This window comes from Fundulus heteroclitus, chromosome 14 (assembly GCF_011125445.2).
Source record: "Fundulus heteroclitus isolate FHET01 chromosome 14, MU-UCD_Fhet_4.1, whole genome shotgun sequence".
Taxonomy (NCBI): Eukaryota; Metazoa; Chordata; class Actinopteri; order Cyprinodontiformes; family Fundulidae; genus Fundulus; species Fundulus heteroclitus.
The window spans coordinates 15,109,875-15,128,889 of record NC_046374.1 but is presented as its reverse complement, the minus strand read 5'-3'; the positions used below and the strand labels follow the sequence as shown (position 1 = coordinate 15,128,889).

General features: G+C 38.7%; 3 protein-coding genes across 3 annotated transcripts in view; 1 reads left to right on the top strand and 2 right to left on the bottom strand.

The window, feature by feature from the left end:
- Window positions 1-18,966, bottom strand: part of LOC118565681 — a 28,709-nt gene extending 9,743 nt beyond the window's left edge. Inside the window, exons 1-3 of the mRNA XM_036146360.1 lie at window positions 18,940-18,966; window positions 16,242-16,279; window positions 14,590-16,137 (exon numbers count right to left, since the gene is read on the bottom strand). Coding sequence (XP_036002253.1) covers window positions 14,699-16,117 — 1,419 coding nt within the window. The 5' untranslated portion in view covers window positions 16,118-16,137; window positions 16,242-16,279; window positions 18,940-18,966 and the 3' untranslated portion in view covers window positions 14,590-14,698. The remainder of the gene's footprint in view (window positions 1-14,589; window positions 16,138-16,241; window positions 16,280-18,939) is intronic.
- Window positions 833-2,248, bottom strand: LOC105929767 (polyubiquitin). The gene is made up of 2 exons (XM_012867668.3): window positions 1,928-2,248; window positions 833-1,225 (listed from the first exon to the last, which is right to left on the bottom strand). Exons 1-2 carry the CDS (start codon window positions 2,070-2,072, stop codon window positions 1,092-1,094), a joined length of 279 nt encoding a protein of 92 aa, XP_012723122.2. The 5' UTR covers window positions 2,073-2,248; the 3' UTR covers window positions 833-1,091.
- On the top strand, window positions 2,889-5,869 carry LOC118565682. The gene is made up of 4 exons (XM_036146362.1): window positions 2,889-3,055; window positions 3,268-3,368; window positions 5,119-5,292; window positions 5,387-5,869. Exons 1-4 carry the CDS (start codon window positions 2,965-2,967, stop codon window positions 5,840-5,842), a joined length of 822 nt encoding a protein of 273 aa, XP_036002255.1. The 5' UTR covers window positions 2,889-2,964; the 3' UTR covers window positions 5,843-5,869.
- Window positions 18,967-19,015: the final 49 nt, after the last annotated feature.

Below are 19,015 nucleotides of genomic sequence, written 5' to 3'. Positions count from 1 at the left end.
TGGTCGGACATTTTGCCTTTGAATAAGAAAAACACAAAAAGGACCAAATAATGGGACCTCTTTGAATTGATGTAAAACTTTGACTCACAGATGATATTTCAGCCTCTAAGCATTTGAACAAACTGAATAACGTGAAAATGGCAGCAAAAGGTTTCAGTTTAGAAGGCTCGCAGTAATCAGTGTTGGGCAGCTTTATTTGCCTCATTCTTAGAAGAAAGAAACTTGTATAACAGAGAAAACATTGACGTCCAGGTGCTTGAGTTTGTCAACAGTGTCAATACTCAAGAAGAAAATATAAGATTTGTTTAAAATCACTTGGAAAGACACGTTCATTCAGATTCAGCTGATCTTGGAGATAATTCCATAAGGGGCGAGAGAATATTTATAATTTATTCTCTAACTCGTACGTTTTTGTAAATTCACGTACTTTGTATGAAGACAAGAAAGACCACTCTTTTTTAGATTGTAGAGCAAAAGACAACACCTAAATCACTAATCTGAGGATTTGCATCCACACAGTACACTCGATCGCTGAACCATGAAGTTTTAAATATGAGTTGGAGCACAACTTAAGTGTTGTTTCTTAGCACTGGAAACTGACTTAAAATGTCAAAAAGTCCTCTGAAATGCATCAAAATATGTCTGGAGCGCATATAGCACACAAGAAGGCACAGATCTAACAACATCACAATATTTTCAGCATAAAACTGTAAATTAGCTTGTGACACTCTTTGATCAACACTAAATATTAACTTTTTTATTGTTATCTTGCAACAAATACTCCCCAGGAGGCAGTGGTGTTTGGTGTAGGGTCCTGATATTAGCACAAGAATTTTTATTTCCTCAAATAGCTTTATTTTATGTAACAACAGAAACTTTGGTTGAAAACAGCTGAATAAAAGAGGGTTATTACATTTTATCACACATATGAAACATTATTTGTTACATTTTAACACACATATGAAACATTATCTATGTTTTTTTTATTAATCATTAAAGCTTTCTTATTTGTAAACAAGAGTCAAGAGTTAACAGGATCCCTCGCAGTCATCAGCAGCAGCAGGTAAAGAAGAAGGTCCAGATGGTCCCAGTTATGGACTCCCTCCTCCAGGCACCCTGATCACCAGATGGATGACGGACATGTGCTGGATTCCATAATCAGACAGCAGAGACTTGTCTCCTTCCAACATCTTGTCTGTGAAGATCAGCCGCAGGTTTTCCTCTCCTGGGAAAAAAAAAAACACAAAGAAGAAAGCACACAAAGATGCAAATTAGATTTAGAAATAGATTGTCAACAAATAACATGCTATATAGTCAGAATTAATTCCTGAAAAAGTTGGAGCGGTATTTGTTCCTTAGATCAATGATTAACCCCTGAATAAATTAATTACCCCCACAACACCAGCCGCACCCACACACCCACCCACACACACACACACACACACACACACACACACACACACACACACACACACACCTCTTGCATGCGTGGTTTAAAACCCGTTTTGCACATTTAAGCGTTTTTTAAATTATCATTATTTACAGAAAAGTAAAATAAACTGCTCTACAATTATGACACGTGATCACAGAAAGAAATGAGTCACTGGAATAATTTACTTTCAATTTTGATTCGCAGAAGTTGTTTGCTCCAAATATCTGCTTTTAATTGAAAGGTGTAGCTCTGGATTAAATACATTAATTAAAAGTCTGGTTTCAATCTCAAAAACGAACATGAATCTGTCACACTTAACAGCCTTTCCCGTCGATCAGGGTGAAGTTGAAAATAGCTATTTGCCATAAACTGGCAGACAGAAGTAAACCAGAGACACCAGATATTATATTATGCACCCCCTCACCAAACCAGTATTATTTCTGACCCTGAGTCGTGTGGCCGTCTTGCGCGTCTCTTGAACGTTCAAGCATTTACCTGCGGTCTCAGGGAGCTTCTCAGCGATCCTCTCCTTCAGCTGTCCCACCGTCATCGTCTTCATCTGCTCCTCGGTGTTGCAGAGGTCGAGCATCAGCTTCTGCCCTCTCAGTCCATGAACCACAACCTGGTAGATTTTCCCCATCTTCCAACCGTCTGCTGCGCTCCCGGCTGCCGCTCCGTTTCTCCAACTGGCTCCGAAATGCGAGCAAAACAGCGCACGAAGGATGTGACGTCAGACAGGTCACAAATATTTTTTTTTTACTTTCTATTTTCTGTTTCTCCCAAAGCTGTTGAGCTGTCGCTGTTCTTATTCTGCCAGCTGTTCAGTATATCTTGTTCCCCAGATTTGACAGTATCGACCACCACTGCTGTCATGTTGTTTTTGTGGAGCGCACAAGTGCCTTTGTCAGCATTTGACCCCATACAAATGTGAACTCTGAGGTTTTATCGCCTCACATTAAAACACGCATTAGTCAAGCGTTTATAACAGCAGTAGCAAACCAAATGTTAAACGTAACTGCACACTTATATAGGCCTACCCTTATAAGTGTTGTGTTCTTGCATGGCTAATTAAGCAGGGATGAGGTTGCAGGAAATCACCCTGCTTGCTACCAGATCACGTGATGCGGGTGTGTAGGCCTATATTTGCAAGTCAGCTGATGGTTGCGTCCAGAAAACGTTGTTGATGAAAAGTTAGTAATGTAATGTATTATTTTGTCTGGTTTCACCCAAGGGAGAGAAGGAGACAAAATATTTGACTATTGTTTTTGAAGTTATCTATAGATGTTGATGCAAATACATTCTTGCACTAAAACTCAATAATTGAAAAGCATGTATCTTAATAAAGCGTTTTCTTTAAGCTTGTGACTTCTTGTAAATGAAAGTGTACAAAAAATAAAAGGGCAAGAAACTGAAAGTAAACATGCTTTGCAAGTGACGCAGCAGCGGTTACTCCAGAGCCCGTCGTCTGTCGGCTGCGCACAGAAGCGAGTTGTTCTGACGGGAGCAGCGCAGAGAATCCGAGCTGATCCAAAATGAGTGAACCGGGTCAAGACGAGAAACGATACGACCGAAGAGACACGACCCTGAAATTCGTCAACAGACCCGATGATCTGGATCCGATGCGTAAGGAGCGAAACCTATGCTGTCGTCATTTGGTCTGGGTTTATGATGGTGTTGATGGGTAGGGTACGAGCTGGGATGAGGCTGTAGTGGTCACTTTGCTTATTTCCCCCCAAAAAACCGAGGGAATGTTGTTGTTTTTAAGATCTCGCTATTAAAAATACAGGGTTTTCATCAATATTAGAGGGTCTTTATTGTGTTTTCTGCTCTTTTAGCGCCCGACGAAGGAGATGATGGTCTCCGAGCTGAGATGTCCTGCGGTCATGCTGTAACCCCGCAGTCTCTCACTGCGTGGTGCCGCAGCCTGCTGGATCAGGTACGGACTTGGCGGTACTTTCCGACATCTCTGCCGTAACATTTACTTTTGTTTTCTCACAAGGACATTTATTGTTGAAGTTTAGACAAACAACTCTTGTTCAGACACAGAGGTTCATGCAAACTTCCAGGATAAATCAAGATCACACATTTTGTGTGGAGCTGAACGTCATTCTCATGGCTCACAGTCAAAAATTAAAGATTTTCAGCCACCAGGGTGTTTCATCCAAAATTACATAAACAGCAACAATACTTTTATTTTGCACATCCGAGGCTTATCCAGTCTCAACTGTAATCAACTAATATTATCCATATAAATATTATCTTTTGAAAGCACAGTTATCAAACTCACATTTAATGTTATAAAGCTGACAAGCATGTCTTGCAAGTGCAGTGTCCCCTGAAGTTATTCAACTTTAACCCAATAAAACTTTTTATTTAGAATTTGTTTAATTTAACCCAATATTGCTTATCTGTACTCAGATTTTACTCAAATCAGCAAATTTACTTAACAGTTTATTGGACTACAAACAATACAAATGAAAAAGACTAGGATATAAATAATAATAATAATAATAATAATAATAATAATAATAATAATAATAATAATAATAATAATAATAATAATAATAATAATAATAATAATAAGCTGTGGATGGAGCTAAAAATTAGGATCATGGCAAAGATGCCTTGACTACTTCAAAAACAAAAGCTTATGACCAAACACAAATCATCAAAATACCGGTAGAGACATGAAAAAGCTGTTCAGCAAGAAGGGTTAAATTTCTGTGACGCCAATAATGATTTTTCTATTCATTATTTAAACGGATGTGGATTGTTTCCAATATACCGTTTTTATAATCAAATATAAATGAAAACTGATAAATTATTATTTTCAGACACAATACTCCTTTTTCCTTGGCTTGTTTGATTATTTTTTTATGAGACGCCTGTCTCTTTTCCTAACAAAAACAGACACCTTTGTGTATGAACACTTTTGGTCTTAACTGTACATTACACATCTTTTCAAGAGAGGATAGAAGAACCACATAAAACAGGAATCCCTGTAAAAGGCATCTGTCTCTTGTTGCTTTTGGTTCCTGAAGAGGCCAGTCCAGTCCGGTTCTGACAGCGGCTGATCAATCTTAGGAACCGAGCCTGTAACAGAGTGAGCGTTATCATTGGGTAGAAGGGGCTGTGTATATTCGAAGGACTGCACAAGGAGACCCGACACATGACTGAATTCTTTCCACAGGTTCTCATCAGGACAGCGATGATCTGCTCTCCTTGACAACCAGCAGTGAAATTTCTATTACCTAAAAGTAGCTTTAACCGCTGAAGTCAGGAACAGGAACGTAAAATTTCAATGCCACAGGTTGCAACTGCAGTCAAATAAATAAAATGACTTGCCCTATACTAAAAAAAAATCTGAGATCTGGTCAGTGGGACTCTCACCTCCTAAAATTCATCTTGCAGGATATGATTCTCTCCAAAATCAGATATATATGTCATACATGCAAATATAAAGCTTAATAGAAATAATATAATTAAAGTTAATAATCTGGGTCTCTCAATACTGCTGTTTTACTCATTTTCTCTTGATAGCCATACCTACCATTAATTATGGTTTTCAGGGTTTTTTCCCCCTGTTTAGGTTAGTAAAGAAACACCAGGTTGTGCATGTTATTTCCTAGCTATTTAACCTCCCTAAGCTGTTTGTTTATATGTTTGTTCTACGTTTAACCTTTCAGGGCCAGTACAAATTTAAGTGCCCGGCTCTGAAGGATGGCACCCTGCAACAGTGTGGAGCTCTGTGGTCTTATCAGGAAGTGCGTCACCTGGCCGTCCTGACCGCCGCTGAAACACAGCACTTTGAAGAGAACATTGCCCGTCTGGCAGCTACAGAGTACTGTGATTTTAAAACTGTAAGCATCCTGCTAATTGCAGATTAATTCATCTAATAGTGTTCTGCAGATTATAGCCATACGCTAGCATCTTATCTGTTCTCTTGTCTAACAGTGTCCTGGCTGTAAGTCCTACATTGAGAGAGAGGACCTGACTAACCTCTGTATAAAGTGCCTAGTGTGCGCTGGAGATAAGAAGAAAGAGATCAGGTTCTGCTGGCAGTGCTTGAAGCCTTGGAAAGGTCCAGCTCCACGCTTTGATCGCTGCTGCAACGACGGCTGCATCAACCAGGACCTGGAACTCCTCAGGACCTGCAAGACCACCTCTCTCCCTCAGGTGCGGGGGGTCGATGCCTGTCCCTCCATCCGGGCCTGTCCCACCTGTGGAAATAAGGTGGAGCACAACAAGACAGGCAGCAAGAACATCATCTGTCCTCGCTGCCAGGTGGAGTTCTGCTTCGTGTGTCTGAAGCTCACTCCTGAGTGTCTGAAGACCAGTTCCTACTTCATCCCCTGCAGTGATGGCGTGGCTCCCAGACAGACATCCATACCTGTGTGGCACAGGAAGTAAAAGTACACAGACCAACTCACAGCAGTCGTTTTTGACAAGGTTAATCAGTGAGATTAAAATTGTTCCAGGTCTGCATGTTCATGTTCAGCACCATAAACTGTTATTTTTCATTCATTTGTAATCTTTTAATTGTTTTTTCAGAAAACTAAGTGATTTTGTTTCTGTTAATATGAATTAAGTAAAAGAAAATTTAAAATTGCTTGATACCTGATCTACATATGTGCATTTTGGTTCATAATTAATCTGTTGGCAGGCGTGGCCCAGGAGTCATTCAGAATAACCAAGCATGCCATATGTGCAAATATACATTCACTTACATAAACCGATGAATGTTTCTCACAACCACAAAGAAGTTTCTGACACGTTTAAGACTTAGTATTGGTCACCAGCCATTAAATAGTCTTAAGTAGTTCAGGCTTTCTATTCATCATTTACAAATTTCCGTTGTCAAAGGTGGATGATATCCTCAATTTACATGGCACAGATTTATCCGTCAGTTTTTTAATGCAACAACTCCTCTCACTGGCAAAATTTTAAATATTATGTTGTGCTATTACACACTGTTTAAAATTATTTAATATTTAATAAATAACATTATATTTTAATCAAATCCTCTCTACTAGGCTAGTGAAACTTAACTAAAACTACTAAGCCAAATGAAGATAAAAAAGATGCTAAGGAACTACGTACAAACGAAAGAAACAAAAAGACAAAATAAAATGGTTGATCACCATCATCAGAATGATTCAGTGAATCCTGGGTCACTGCAGATCTAAGTCAAAGAACTAAAGTTAATCTTGAAGAATGTGTAATGAAGTTAAATTAGCTAACTATTCAGAACAACATTTGGTGTGTGTTTCAACCCATTCACAATGCAAATCCTGAGTTAACCAAACATTATTTGATAAAATAACATTTTAAAAATGATTTGGACAGTAAACTTTAGAGAGGCTTGATTTTATTAATGCAATTCTTCCTTTGACAAGCTTGGAGACGCTGTAGTGATCGATTGCTAAAATCAGTTAATCCTAAAGTTATACAAAAACACCATTAAATCGACATTAATGTTCCGTATTGATAGGGTTATTAAAAATAACCACTTATTATCCTTCAAAGAAAACCACACAAACACAAGTTTAGACTTTTCTGCAGAGAAGGAGAAATAGCGCCGAACGGAGAATCATACTCCCTTGAATGTCTGTGCACTACTCCTGCCGGGACATTTCTCTCTTCTGCCTTTATTATCGGACTTCAAAGAAGGGTCAGGAGGTTACATGTGGGTTGGTATAGAAAGAGGGATGCAGGTTCATAGGGGTTAGTAATCAGTCACCTGCGAGATGCACAGCTGGATAAGGCAAGACATTCCTTTAAAAAGGTTTAAGCTTGAATCTGGTCATAATGAGTGGACCGGAAAACACAAACATCAATATCCCATTAATGTATAAAACCCTTGTGGAGAGAACGTTTGTTATAATTGTAAAAACACACTTGAATTACATCAGCATCGCGCGGTTTCTCCATGTGTTTTACAAACACAGTGAAAACGCATTAAGCAAACTATTCTAAATGAACCATTTAACTTTCCCTGTTTATTTCTTCTTCCAAAGCTGTCGGTGCCTCTGAGTCGGTTCGGTTCACTTTGGGCATCCAGTTGGGAGCAGTTGAATTACTCCAAGGGAAAGCTGGTTATCTCTTACCACAAGATGGTGGTGATTTAAGCACACTGTGCGATTTTATCACTCTGTGCTAAATTTAGTAATCTGATGTCATTTGAGGAATACCCCATTGGGCTTAAGTGGTTCAATGCCTCATGAGGTCTTATCTCACCATCACTATTAAAAACTGAAAAGAAGGCCACTTATTAACATAATTTTAAGGAGCAATAAGCAGTATTTAATATAGTAATAGTGATATCATCTTTATTGTCATTGAAACATACATTGAAACATACATTAAAATGAAATTTGTTCTCTGCTTTTAACCCATCCCCTTGGGGAGCAGTGGACTGCCATGTGTGGCGCCCGGGGAACAAGCTGGAGTTAAGGGTCTTGCTCAGGGACCCAGAGTGACGGGACCGGGGATTGAACTGGGTACTTGCAACCAGACCCGGCTGCAGAAACAAATCACAGGGGGGGCATTCCATTTTTTTAGGGGGGCACACTTTGTGTATGTATATATATATATATATATATATATATATATATATATATATATATATATATATGTGTATGTATTGCTATATATATATATATATATATATGTGTATGTATTGATATATATATATATATATATATATATATATATATATATATGTGTATGTATTGCTATATATATATATATATATATGTGTATGTATTGCTATATATATATATGTGTATGTATTGCTATATATATATATATATATATATATATATATATATATATATATATATATATATATATATATATATATATATATATATATATATATAGCAATAGTGTAGTCAGTTTTGTCAAATTAGGCAGGCTTCCAACCAATTAGGCTTTTGAACACAAAAGCCTAATTTTTGTTCCAATTAGCTGGAACAAAAATAGTTAATGGGCAGGTTGTAAAAAAATTGGGAAGCTTTTCACAACATTTGTTGGGCTTTTAGAAAGAATTACTAACAAAATATATCAAAATAGTTGTCAATGTCGGACAGGAAACCAAAACATTTTAATAAAATGCCATCTCCAACTCATACTGGTCAATTTATTTTTTAAATAAGTCGAATCTGTCGATCTGACATCATCATTGAATAGTAGTTATAATGAATAATATTGATTGGTATGATAAAACAAGAAAGGAATAATGGTTAATCAAGTGTTTGGTCAATGTAAACGCCCAGGAGGGGTTGAGTTCTACTTATCAACTTAAAAATATTTCATGACTGCGTGTAAGAGAAATGTTTAATTGACCTATACTGAGAGAAATTAAGTTTATATTAAGGTAGATTTACAACTCATGTTGGGAAGCTATTTATAAATAATTTTTTTCCGGTTGATATATCATAATTGTTAAAGAGATCGTGTGTGTTATTTGGTTGTCTGATTGCATATTTTGTTCGGAGGCCGTATGCAGTTTTTTTCTTTGCTTCAGTGCAGTTGTGTGCTAATGGCATATTCTTATGTTTAATAGTTCTTATGTGTTTAATAGTTCTGTGCTTTAAACGTGAGAGTTTGAGATTTGGGCTTTTTTTTTCTTTTAAGTTGGGCAGGTTTTATGTTGGGTTACTGGAAACTATCAGTGAGATAGGATAACCTGTAGTGCTGTGTCTTGACTCAAAGTCCAGCATAAGCTACATGCTTATTAGCATGAGATCAGGCTGAACACTGACTGAAGTAAAAATTCACACTAAAAGAGGTTCTGTAATTACAGCAGGTATGGAGCGCAAGGAGCGGAACAAAGCAGAGTTCCCTTCTGTCTGCAGTAACCCAAGTTTCTCCAGTTTGGCAGTAGATCTGCTCCTGGTGCTGCTAGCTGTCGTAGCTAACCCTCCTAGCGTCAATGTTTACTCCACTTTAGACATTAGTGCTGACATTTCAAACAGTAATTAATCGCGCTGCTTCCAGCTTGCTCTTGTCTGCTTCGTTGTCACTTCTTGTAATTTTTTGGTAATTAGACCAAATTTCCATCCCGCTCTACCGACACCAACGGTGACTACAGCCGAACACCGCGTCCGCGTCGGCGACTGAAGGCTATAACTCAGTGTCCCGCCCCACTCCATCTGTGATTGGCTAGCATGTTGCCTTCAGTCGTTGATTTGATTGGTTAAATTGTATGATTGACACATCAAAGATAGTACTAATAGAACGATGGCCACTCCGAGGTATATATATAAAAACAAAAGACAGCTTCCAGTCCAGGGCGGGCACAGCTGGCTCACAGGGCGGGCACGGCCCCCCAATGCCCGCCCATGCCGCCGGGTCTGCTTGCAACCTTCTCTGACTGCAAGCGCGCTGCTCTAACCACTCGGCCACGACCACCCCCTGCCCCCCCAGCTCAAGCACCACTAGGTAGTGCTTGAGCAATGTCTGCAGACCAAAACAAGATGTATAACAAGCCGTGCCTCTACCTCGCTCCAAGCAGCAACCCAGCCCCTGATTTCCCTGCTCACGCAACGCCTCTGTGCGCATATTTGCAAAGGACAAAAACAAACTGTCACTGTTGGAACATTTCTAGTGTAAAAGTAAGTAACTCATAACTTGATAATGCTGTTAAGAGAACCTTTCCTGCTGGGGGTGCTCTCCACCATGTTGCTCCAACACTGCACTGCTGTGACGGAGGCATTTTAGGGCAGGGAAGGCCCTGAGTGCCAGCTGTTCGCATGCACGTACAGTTCATGCACGGTCCAGTCCGGCTATGTAAACAAGCAACTGGAGAACAATGCAAAGAGATGCAGTGTGACATCAAACTATAGTTCATCTGAAATATTACCCTTAGTTCTTCACAATTTTTTTTAGTTCTCTCTAAAATATTGAAATGTTGCTTACTGCCCCTTTAAAATGTTGTTTGATGTCAAAAACAAAACTGAAAGACCCAGTATTCAACCAGACAAGCAGGAGATATGAATTAGAAGGTTTATTAAAAAACAGGTGGTGGGTATGAACCGAGACTAAAGGCAGACAGTATGAAGGGTAAGAAAAAGCAAAGCTCGTAGTCACAAGAACAGTCCTTAGTCAAATACTGGGAAATCTGAAGGGCAGGACAGTCCAGAGCAGTATCCAAGCTCAGAGTTGAATCCAAGTTCGGTACACAGGCCAGTAAGGTAAACAGAAAGGGGTCAGGCAAGCTCAGAAAGTCTAGGAACAGGCTAGATCGGGCACACAGGTTAGCAGTCAGAATCAGGCAGGAGAAACAGGTAAACAGGGGTCAGGCTGGCTCAGATATCCAGAGACCAATCAGGTCGATAACAACAGGGCAATCAGAATAAAGAACGCTGGATATGACTCACCGAAAGGCTCAAAATGATCCGGCAAAGAACGGAGGAGTGAGGCAAGTATAAATAGAGGACTGGACAGGTGACCGGAGTTAAGAACTAATTGCGGGTGACAGGTGACGGGGGAGTGGCTGGTGACGCAAGGTGAACAGAGCTAGGCAAGGCAAGGCAAGGCAAGGCAAATTTACTTATATAGCACAATTCAGTACAAAGACAATGCAAAGTGCTTTACATAATTAAAAAATAGAAAAATAAAACAGAATAAAAGCAAGTAGGAATAAAATGTAGATAGAAAATAGAACATTAAAAAAAAACAAGTGGTGTTTCAGTTAACTAGAACAGTTGAAGGCAATCCTAAACAAATGTGTTTTTAATCTTGATTTAAAGGAACTCAGGCTTTCCACACCTTTACAGTTTTTTGGAAGTTTGTTCCAGATAATTGGAGCATAGGAACTAAATGCTGCTTCTCCTTGTTTAGTTCTGGTTCTAGGTATGCAGAGAAGGCTGGAGCCAGAAGACCTTAGTGTTCTAGATGGTTAATACACTGATAACAAGTCTGTGATGTATTTAGGTGCTAAGCCATTCAGGGATTTATAGACTAACAGAAGTATTTTAAAGTCTATTCTCTGAGATACAGGGAGCCAGTGTAAGGACTTTAGAACTGGGGTTATGTGCTCTACTTTCTTAGTCTTAGTGAGGACGCGGGCAGCAGCGTTCTGGATCAGCTGCAGCTGTCTGATCCACTTTTTAGGCAGGCCTGTGAAAACACCGTTGCAGTAATCTATTTGTTATTAAACCTTTACTTAAGAAACCATCTCTTGATCAAGATGAGTTAGTAAATTACAGACCTATATCTAATCTTCTTTTCTTATCTAAAATTCTTGAGAAAGTAGTTGCTAATCAACTATGTGAACATTTACAAAGTAATGACCTACTTGAGGAGTTTCAGTCAGGCTTCAGAGCTCATCATAGCACTGAAACAGCTCTGGTGAAGGTCACCAATGATATTCTCATGGCCTCAGATAATGGACTTGTGTCTATACTTGTCCTGTTAGATCTCAGTGCTGCATTTGATACAGTTGATCACAATATTCTCCTACAAAGACTTGAGCATACTGTAGGGATTAAGGGAAAAGCATTAGGCTGGTTTAAATCTTATCTGTCGGACAGATTCCAGTTTGTTCATGTTAATAATAAATCTTCCTCAAACTCTATGGGTCACTTGTGGAGTACCACAGGGTTCAGTCCTTGGACCAATTCTATTTACTATATATATGCTTCCGATTGGCAAAATTATCAGACAGCATGGGATTAATTTCCACTGTTATGCTGATGACACTCAGCTATATTTATCCATAAATCCTGATGAATCCAATCAGTTACTTTGACTGCAGTCATGTCTTGATGACATCAAAAGCTGGATGACTTTAAATTTCCTGCATTTAAATTCTGACAAGACAGAAGTTGTAATCTTTGGGCCAGAGTCTTCAAAAAATAAAGTTCTTAATCAATCCCTTAATCTGGATGGCATTAACTTGGCCTCTGGTAATAAAGTTAAAAATCTTGGTGTTGTTTTCGACCAAGACATGTCATTTAAATCCCATATTAAACAGGTTTCCAGAGTTTCCTTTTTTCACCTCCGGAATATCGCCAAAATTAGAAACATTCTGTCCAGGAGTGATGCTGAAAAACTAGTCCATGCATTTGTTACTTCAAGGCTGGACTATTGTAATTCTTTACTATCAGGAAGTCCACAAAATGTAGTTCGAAGTCTTCAGCTGATCCAAAATGCTGCAGCAAGAGTTCTGATGACAATCAACAAGAGGGATCATATTTCTCCAATTTTAGCTTCCCTTTATTGGCTTCCTGTTAAATCAAGAATAGAATTTAAAATTCTCCTTCTTACGTATAAAGCCCTTAATAATCAAGCTCCATCATATATCAGAGCTCTGATTACCCCGTATGTTCCCAACAGAGCACTTCGCTCTCAGACTGCAGGTCTGCTGGTGGTTCCTAGAGTCTCTAAAAGTAGAATGGGAGGCAGATCCTTTAGCTATCAGGCTCCTCTCCTGTGGAACCAACTCCCAGTTTTGGTCCGTGAGGCAGACACCCTATCTATTTTTAAGACTAATGTTAAAACTTTCCTTTTTGACAAAGCTTATAACTAGAGTGGCTCATGTTACCCTGAGCTATCTCTATAGTTGTGCTGTGATAGGCCTAGGCTGCTGGAGGACATCAGGGTCTAATTTTCTCACTCTACTGATTTCTACTGTTCTCCAGTTTTGCATTGTATTACATTGAAATGACTGTCGTCATTTCAGCTTTTAACTTTTTGCTCTCTCTCTTTTTCTTCATAGTAGGTACACCTGGTCTGGCGTTCTGTTAACTGTGACATCATCCAGAGAAGACGGCTCACCCGCTACTTCCATCTAATGTAGAACAGATTACTAGATCAATGTGTGCTTCTGTGCTTTTTTGTTTCTCTTGTTGTGTCTCTGTTCTGTCTTCTGTAACCCCAGTCGGTCGAGGCAGATGACTGTTCATACTGAGCCCGGTTCTGCCGGAGGTTTTTCCTTCCCGTTAATGGGTGGTTTTTCTTCCCACTGTTGCTTCATGCTTGCTCAGTATGAGGGATTGCAGCAAAGCCATGTACAATGCAGATGACTCTTCCTGTGGCTCTACGCTTCCCCAGGAGTGAATGCTGCTTGTCGGGACTTCGATGCAATCAACTGGTTTCCTTAAATAGGACATTTTTGACCAATCTGTATAATCTGACCCAATCTGTATAATATGATTGAACTTGACTTTGTAAAGTGCCTTGAGATGACATGTTTCATGATTTGGCGCTATATAAATAAAATTGAATTGAATTGAATTAAAAATAAATGCATGGATTAGTTTTTCCAGATCCTGCTGAGACATTAGTCCTTTAATCCTAGAAATGTTCCTCAGCCGACCTTGTAACTGTCTTTAGATGCTTTTGGAGGTTCAGGTCTGAGTCCATCACTACACCCAGATTTCGGGCCTGATCAGTGGTTTCTAGCTGAAGCGACTGAAGCTGTGTGCTAACCTTTGATCTCTCCTCTGTCGGTCCAAGTATTATTACTTCTGTTTTGTTTTTATTCAACTGAAGAAAATTTTGGCACATCCTCGTATTGATTTCTTCTAAACATTTACTTAGTGCTTGAATGGGTTAATAGTCACCTGGTGACATGGTGATGTAAAGCTGTATGTCGTCTGCATAGTTATGGTAGCTGATGTTGTTGTTTTTTATTATCTGAGCAAGAGGGAGCATGTAGATATTGCTGACTGAATAACTGGCTGGTGAAACAGGTTAAATAAAACACAGTTTAAGAACAAATCAAGACAAAAGATTTTGACGGAAACGTAAACAGTAAACGTGACAGTTTGATATCCACGTTTATTCATGTTGTATTTATTACAGAGGTAATGTTAATTTAGGAACAATAATATGATAAGCATGCATTCCTAAAACACAATTACACCAAGTATATTTATTGAAAATTTTCTTAGACTATGCCACAAAAGAAAACACAGTCACCAATGACGGCCAGCATATGAGATGGATCACTTTGGATGCAAATCATTTTAGGAACTGAAAACAGATGGCAGATATAAATGGAAACCAAAAGATGTAGTTATTTGATATGGTTGGACAAAAAACTTGTGACAGCATTGCACACACTGCTATGTTATTTTGTTTTTTGAGGTGGTTTATTGAAGTTACTAGACAATTGTGGTATAACTGCAGCAACTGATGCACACAACCTTTGGGCAAAGCAATGGGCTAGAAGGCTTCATTGCATTTATAGGCATGATCACAGGTGAACCCAATGGAGGTAAGCAGGACCATTGCAGGTGTCTCTGTTTCCACTAATTACATGGGGAGGAGAGCAGAGCAGAGCAGCCACACAGCCAGTGGGGCCAAAACACAACACATCAGGGCTAGAAACAGGAGAAACAGAACAGATGGCTTACATAAAGATACTTTTTTCAGAGCACCCTCTTGTTGAAGCGTTTCAAGCTCAGCACCAGGGACAATTCTCACACAGCATTCGTCTTCATTTGCTTCTCTGGTGACTTCCTTTGATGTGTGATTTTGTTTTTCAGGTAAAAGGGGTTCAGAGACGGGCCTCTCCTCTTCTTTTGCAAAAAGCAATAAATGATGGTCTGATCCTCTGGTACCGTTTCCGTCATTGTTCATTTCCTTTCTTTTGAGGCTGTCATGTGACTTTTCCTGAACAGATTCTATCTTTATTTCATTATCGCCTTTACTATTAGCAGAAACATCCAAGCTATCTCCTCCTACAGTCGTGAAATAAAGTGCTGACTGGTTTGAATGATCTCCTGTGGCTACGGCGACCTCTGATCCTTTACTTGTGTCAGCTTGAACTTTTTGTTGATTTGTTTCTTTGTCTCTCTCAGCCCCATGGTCTCCTGTCAGTGTTGCCCTTATTGGATAGCTTTTGTATTTTGGAGTTTTCTTCAAGTCTAGCTTCTTTTGTGTCTCATGGCTAGTACGTCTTTTTTGTCTAGTGTGTCTCTTCTGTGTATCCTCTGCATTTCCATCATTGTATGTCTGTGCAGGATTGTCAGCGTTCTCTTCCATTTGCCTTACCTTTGTTCCTGCCTGGCTGTCCTCTCCTACATCTCCATGTTTACGTTTACGCTGACTCGACAGATCCTTTCCTGTGCTGATAGTGTTGTCTTTGTTCTCTTTCTTTCCTTGACCTTTTTTATTCCTCACACTATTTTCGGTAATCTGACTCTGATCCACCTTTTGTCTACTTTCTCCCCTGTCATCTGTCTTTGAATTGTCTCGATGAAAACCTGCTTCTCCATCGTCATCCCTTTCTTGTGTCTGTGTTTCAGAAGCATCAGTCGTCATTTCATTTCTCCTTTGGGGATCATCATCCAGATGAGGGCGATCTTGATTCAATGAACTTTGTGAATGATTATTGAATCCTTTACTGTCAGAAATCTGTGCAGATAAATCTGAGTCTTCTTTACAATTATTGATCTTCTCATCAGCCTGTTTCAATCTCTGCTCACCACTCTCCTTGTTTTGTAAATCTATTTCTATCTTTACTTGTGTGATCTCTTCAGACTCAATTAGTTCTCCTGACCCAGGATCCGTGGCCTCAGGCTTAACTTCAGTGGACAAAGAATCCAATATATCCTCATCTGTAATTTCTGTTATATTAGACCCATTTTGAGCTCTACTACCCATGCAATATGAATTTTCATTAGGTATTTCTGTTTTGTCCCGAGTGGTACATGGGTTATGATCCATCATGCCAGATTCTGCAACAATTACTGCAACAATAAAAACATATTATATCAAGTTATTTTTCAAATGAATCTAATGCAGTGTTAAGCACTTTGAAAATATCTAATAAAAAATATAAGTTGATTCTCACCTTTCTTTCTGTAAAAAAGAAGATAGGCACCCGAGGATCTTGAAGGAGAAATATTTAAAAGAGAACATTTTTATTCAACAAATCAACTAATTCCAAAAACACATTGCACAGAAAAATGTATTAAAAAATAGAACCAATAAATAATTTATTTGAGGATTTCAATGTAAACCCATTTTTTATTTAATATTTGTATAAACAATAAAGCAAACTGTGTAGCTGCCATCAAAGTCAGAATAAATAAATAAATAATAGATTAATACATATTAGGTTAAAAATATAGAGTTCATAAATACATACATTTCTAGTAAAAAAAAATAGTTTAATATTAAAGTCTTAATTTCGTGTATTTCATGTATATTGTTTGTTTTGATATAGGGGAACATGTCTTAATTAAGGGGGGAACCAAAGTTTGCTGCCGCGTGTTGACGGGGTGTTAACTTTTTTGAGTGTTGCTACCTGTTCATTAAGAACATTCTGGACCAAGCTAGCAGACAGACACCTGGTTGATTCCTCTGGCTAAGACTGTGCAATAATAATTAAAGAAGGTTGGATAAGGTGCAAAGTGCATTGAAGGACAGAAGATTTCAATTTTTTTCTCAAGGGAAAGCGGCCAATGAGGTACATTTATGTTTGTTAATGTTATATTTGTTTGATCGTTAAGATGTAACATGACAAATTTCTGTTGCGTCATGTATGTATGGTCGCGTTGTTTCTTTGATGTCTTTACATTGAAATTATTTGTTTTTTATTTGCTTTCTGTCTGTATATCAAACAGTTCTCATGGCACACTATCATGCTCCTTGTGTGATTAAAGCCCGTAACTTTAAGAACGACTTGGTTTCGTGATTTCGACTTGAGGGGGAATTACAAACTGTGATGCCCCTTGTTGCTAACCTGACTCTCGCCAGATGGATGTAGTTCCGCTGATCTCCACACGGCCCCACACATCCATCTGGACTCACTGCCACTGGGAGGGATTTTAATAAAATGGACGAGCCAATCAGGATCGCCGGGCAGGATTTTCATAGATTTTACGTCTCAGAGAAGTGTTTGTTTTATTTCAGACAACAATGGCGGCTCGCAGCGAAGGAAGCCAGTGGTGACCCTAATGCTATTTTACCAGTGTTGTCCAATCTACCGAATATTAATTCTTTAAAAGAACACCAGAGAACGGCTTTGAAGGCTTTTGTTAGTGGAAACGATGTTTTCGCCCTTCTCCCGACCGGGTTTGCCAAGAGCTTGATCTTCCCTAACGTCAGCGTCACGGGTTTGTTTCAGTGTGAGTGGTTGAAGTATCACGTCACTAAAGATGATGGACAAGTGGTTTATTCAATCATATGCAAGGATTTTTGATAAGACCCCTCTTTCTGAAATACATCTTTAGTGGAGCAGTCCCAGATGGATGTGAGCGCAGTGTGGAGCTCTGCGGCACGAAATCCATCTGGGAGAGTCAGGTTACCTTTTTGCCGCTCTCTTGAGCAAACTTGTCTTTGAACCCCCCTACAGCATTTGAGTATTAAAGATGCTGAACAGTTTTGGGCCTGCAGTCTTGTAGTGTTTGTTTTACTTTCCAGAAAATGTTTCAATTGTCTTATGAAGGCAGGTTGTTGTGGAATTGATTATTGTAATTTTGTATATTACAGCTTCAGTCTGAACTGAAGCTGTCAAAAGTCGTTTCACTGAAAGCTTTGTGTTTCATCTTAAGAAACCGACAACAGTAATCCTATGTTTCAAATCTTAAATTATTACATTCTGTGGTTTTACTGTAATCACAGTGCTTGCATTTTAGATTGTGAAATGTTTAAAATGCAATGTACACTGTCATTAACACTGTCTCTCAGAAGATGATGTCCATTCACACACGCTTTAGCTTCTCTGAGGTGTTTGCTGGTACAATCATTCGTAATACATATTCTCCTCACATCGTTCTGTAAATTGGCTGTTAGCTTTCCTCTATTTAATTTGAATATTGCATTTTTACGCAATCTATGCATTTTCACCTGCAAATGCTGTATTATCAATAATTTTGCAATATTTTCTTTTTCCCACCCCACTTTCTGATAAGTTTATTCTCTTTTGCTTTAGAAGTTAACTTTAAATGAGCTTGTTATTCATATTACTTAACCTAGTGTGTAACTCTGTCTATGGGATTTTTTACCACACTCGAATTTCCCTATTTTGGGCCAATAACGTATTACTATTAATTATCAATGCCTATAATTCACCATGCTGCTCCTACACTCTTATCTGCAATGTGGCCCTGCTTCAACCACACAATTCATGTCAAATTACAGGAAGAAAAGATTAACTGATAAAGCTAATTCTGTTTTTATGAATTGCCCAGAGAAAATATGTCTGTCGTTGGTGATTAGAGCTGCACTGGCAGTGAGCTTTTGACTCTAACCTGACCTTAACTCTTACCGCATCTTTAAATATTAAAAGAAAAATCTAAACAGTGTCTAAAAAAGCAAATGCTGGTAACTGAGTGTATTTCAGATTTTACATGAAATATCAGAGTTACTGATGATTTATTGGTAAAAGATGCCTGACTTTAATGACAATGAGAAGTTGAGCTCAGATTATCCTCATGTCACTTTAATGTAGGGCTGTGATGCTGGATGAATAAAAACTGACAATTTGTGACTGCATCGTTCATGCAGCACGATAAAAACAGCAGTCATCAGTCTTTTAAACTTACTTTTCAGTGTTTCTATTTTCAAGAAAAGGATTCTGGCAAAGCAGAGAGGAGAAAAGAGCAAAGAAATGATCTGATT

Bases quoted from the DNA above. Each gene is read 5' to 3' on its own strand.
- LOC105929767 (XM_012867668.3), bottom strand. From the start codon at position 2,072: ATGGGGAAAATCTACCAGGTTGTGGTTCATGGACTGAGAGGGCAGAAG. The intron at 1,226-1,927 runs GTAAATGCTTGA...TTTTTTTCCCAG, and splicing joins GAAGCTCCCTGAGACCGCAG to GAGAGGAAAACCTGCGGCTG.
- LOC118565682 (XM_036146362.1), top strand. From the start codon at position 2,965: ATGAGTGAACCGGGTCAAGACGAGAAACGATACGACCGAAGAGACACG. The intron at 3,369-5,118 runs GTACGGACTTGG...TTAACCTTTCAG, and splicing joins GCCGCAGCCTGCTGGATCAG to GGCCAGTACAAATTTAAGTG. The intron at 5,293-5,386 runs GTAAGCATCCTG...CTTGTCTAACAG, and splicing joins AGTACTGTGATTTTAAAACT to TGTCCTGGCTGTAAGTCCTA.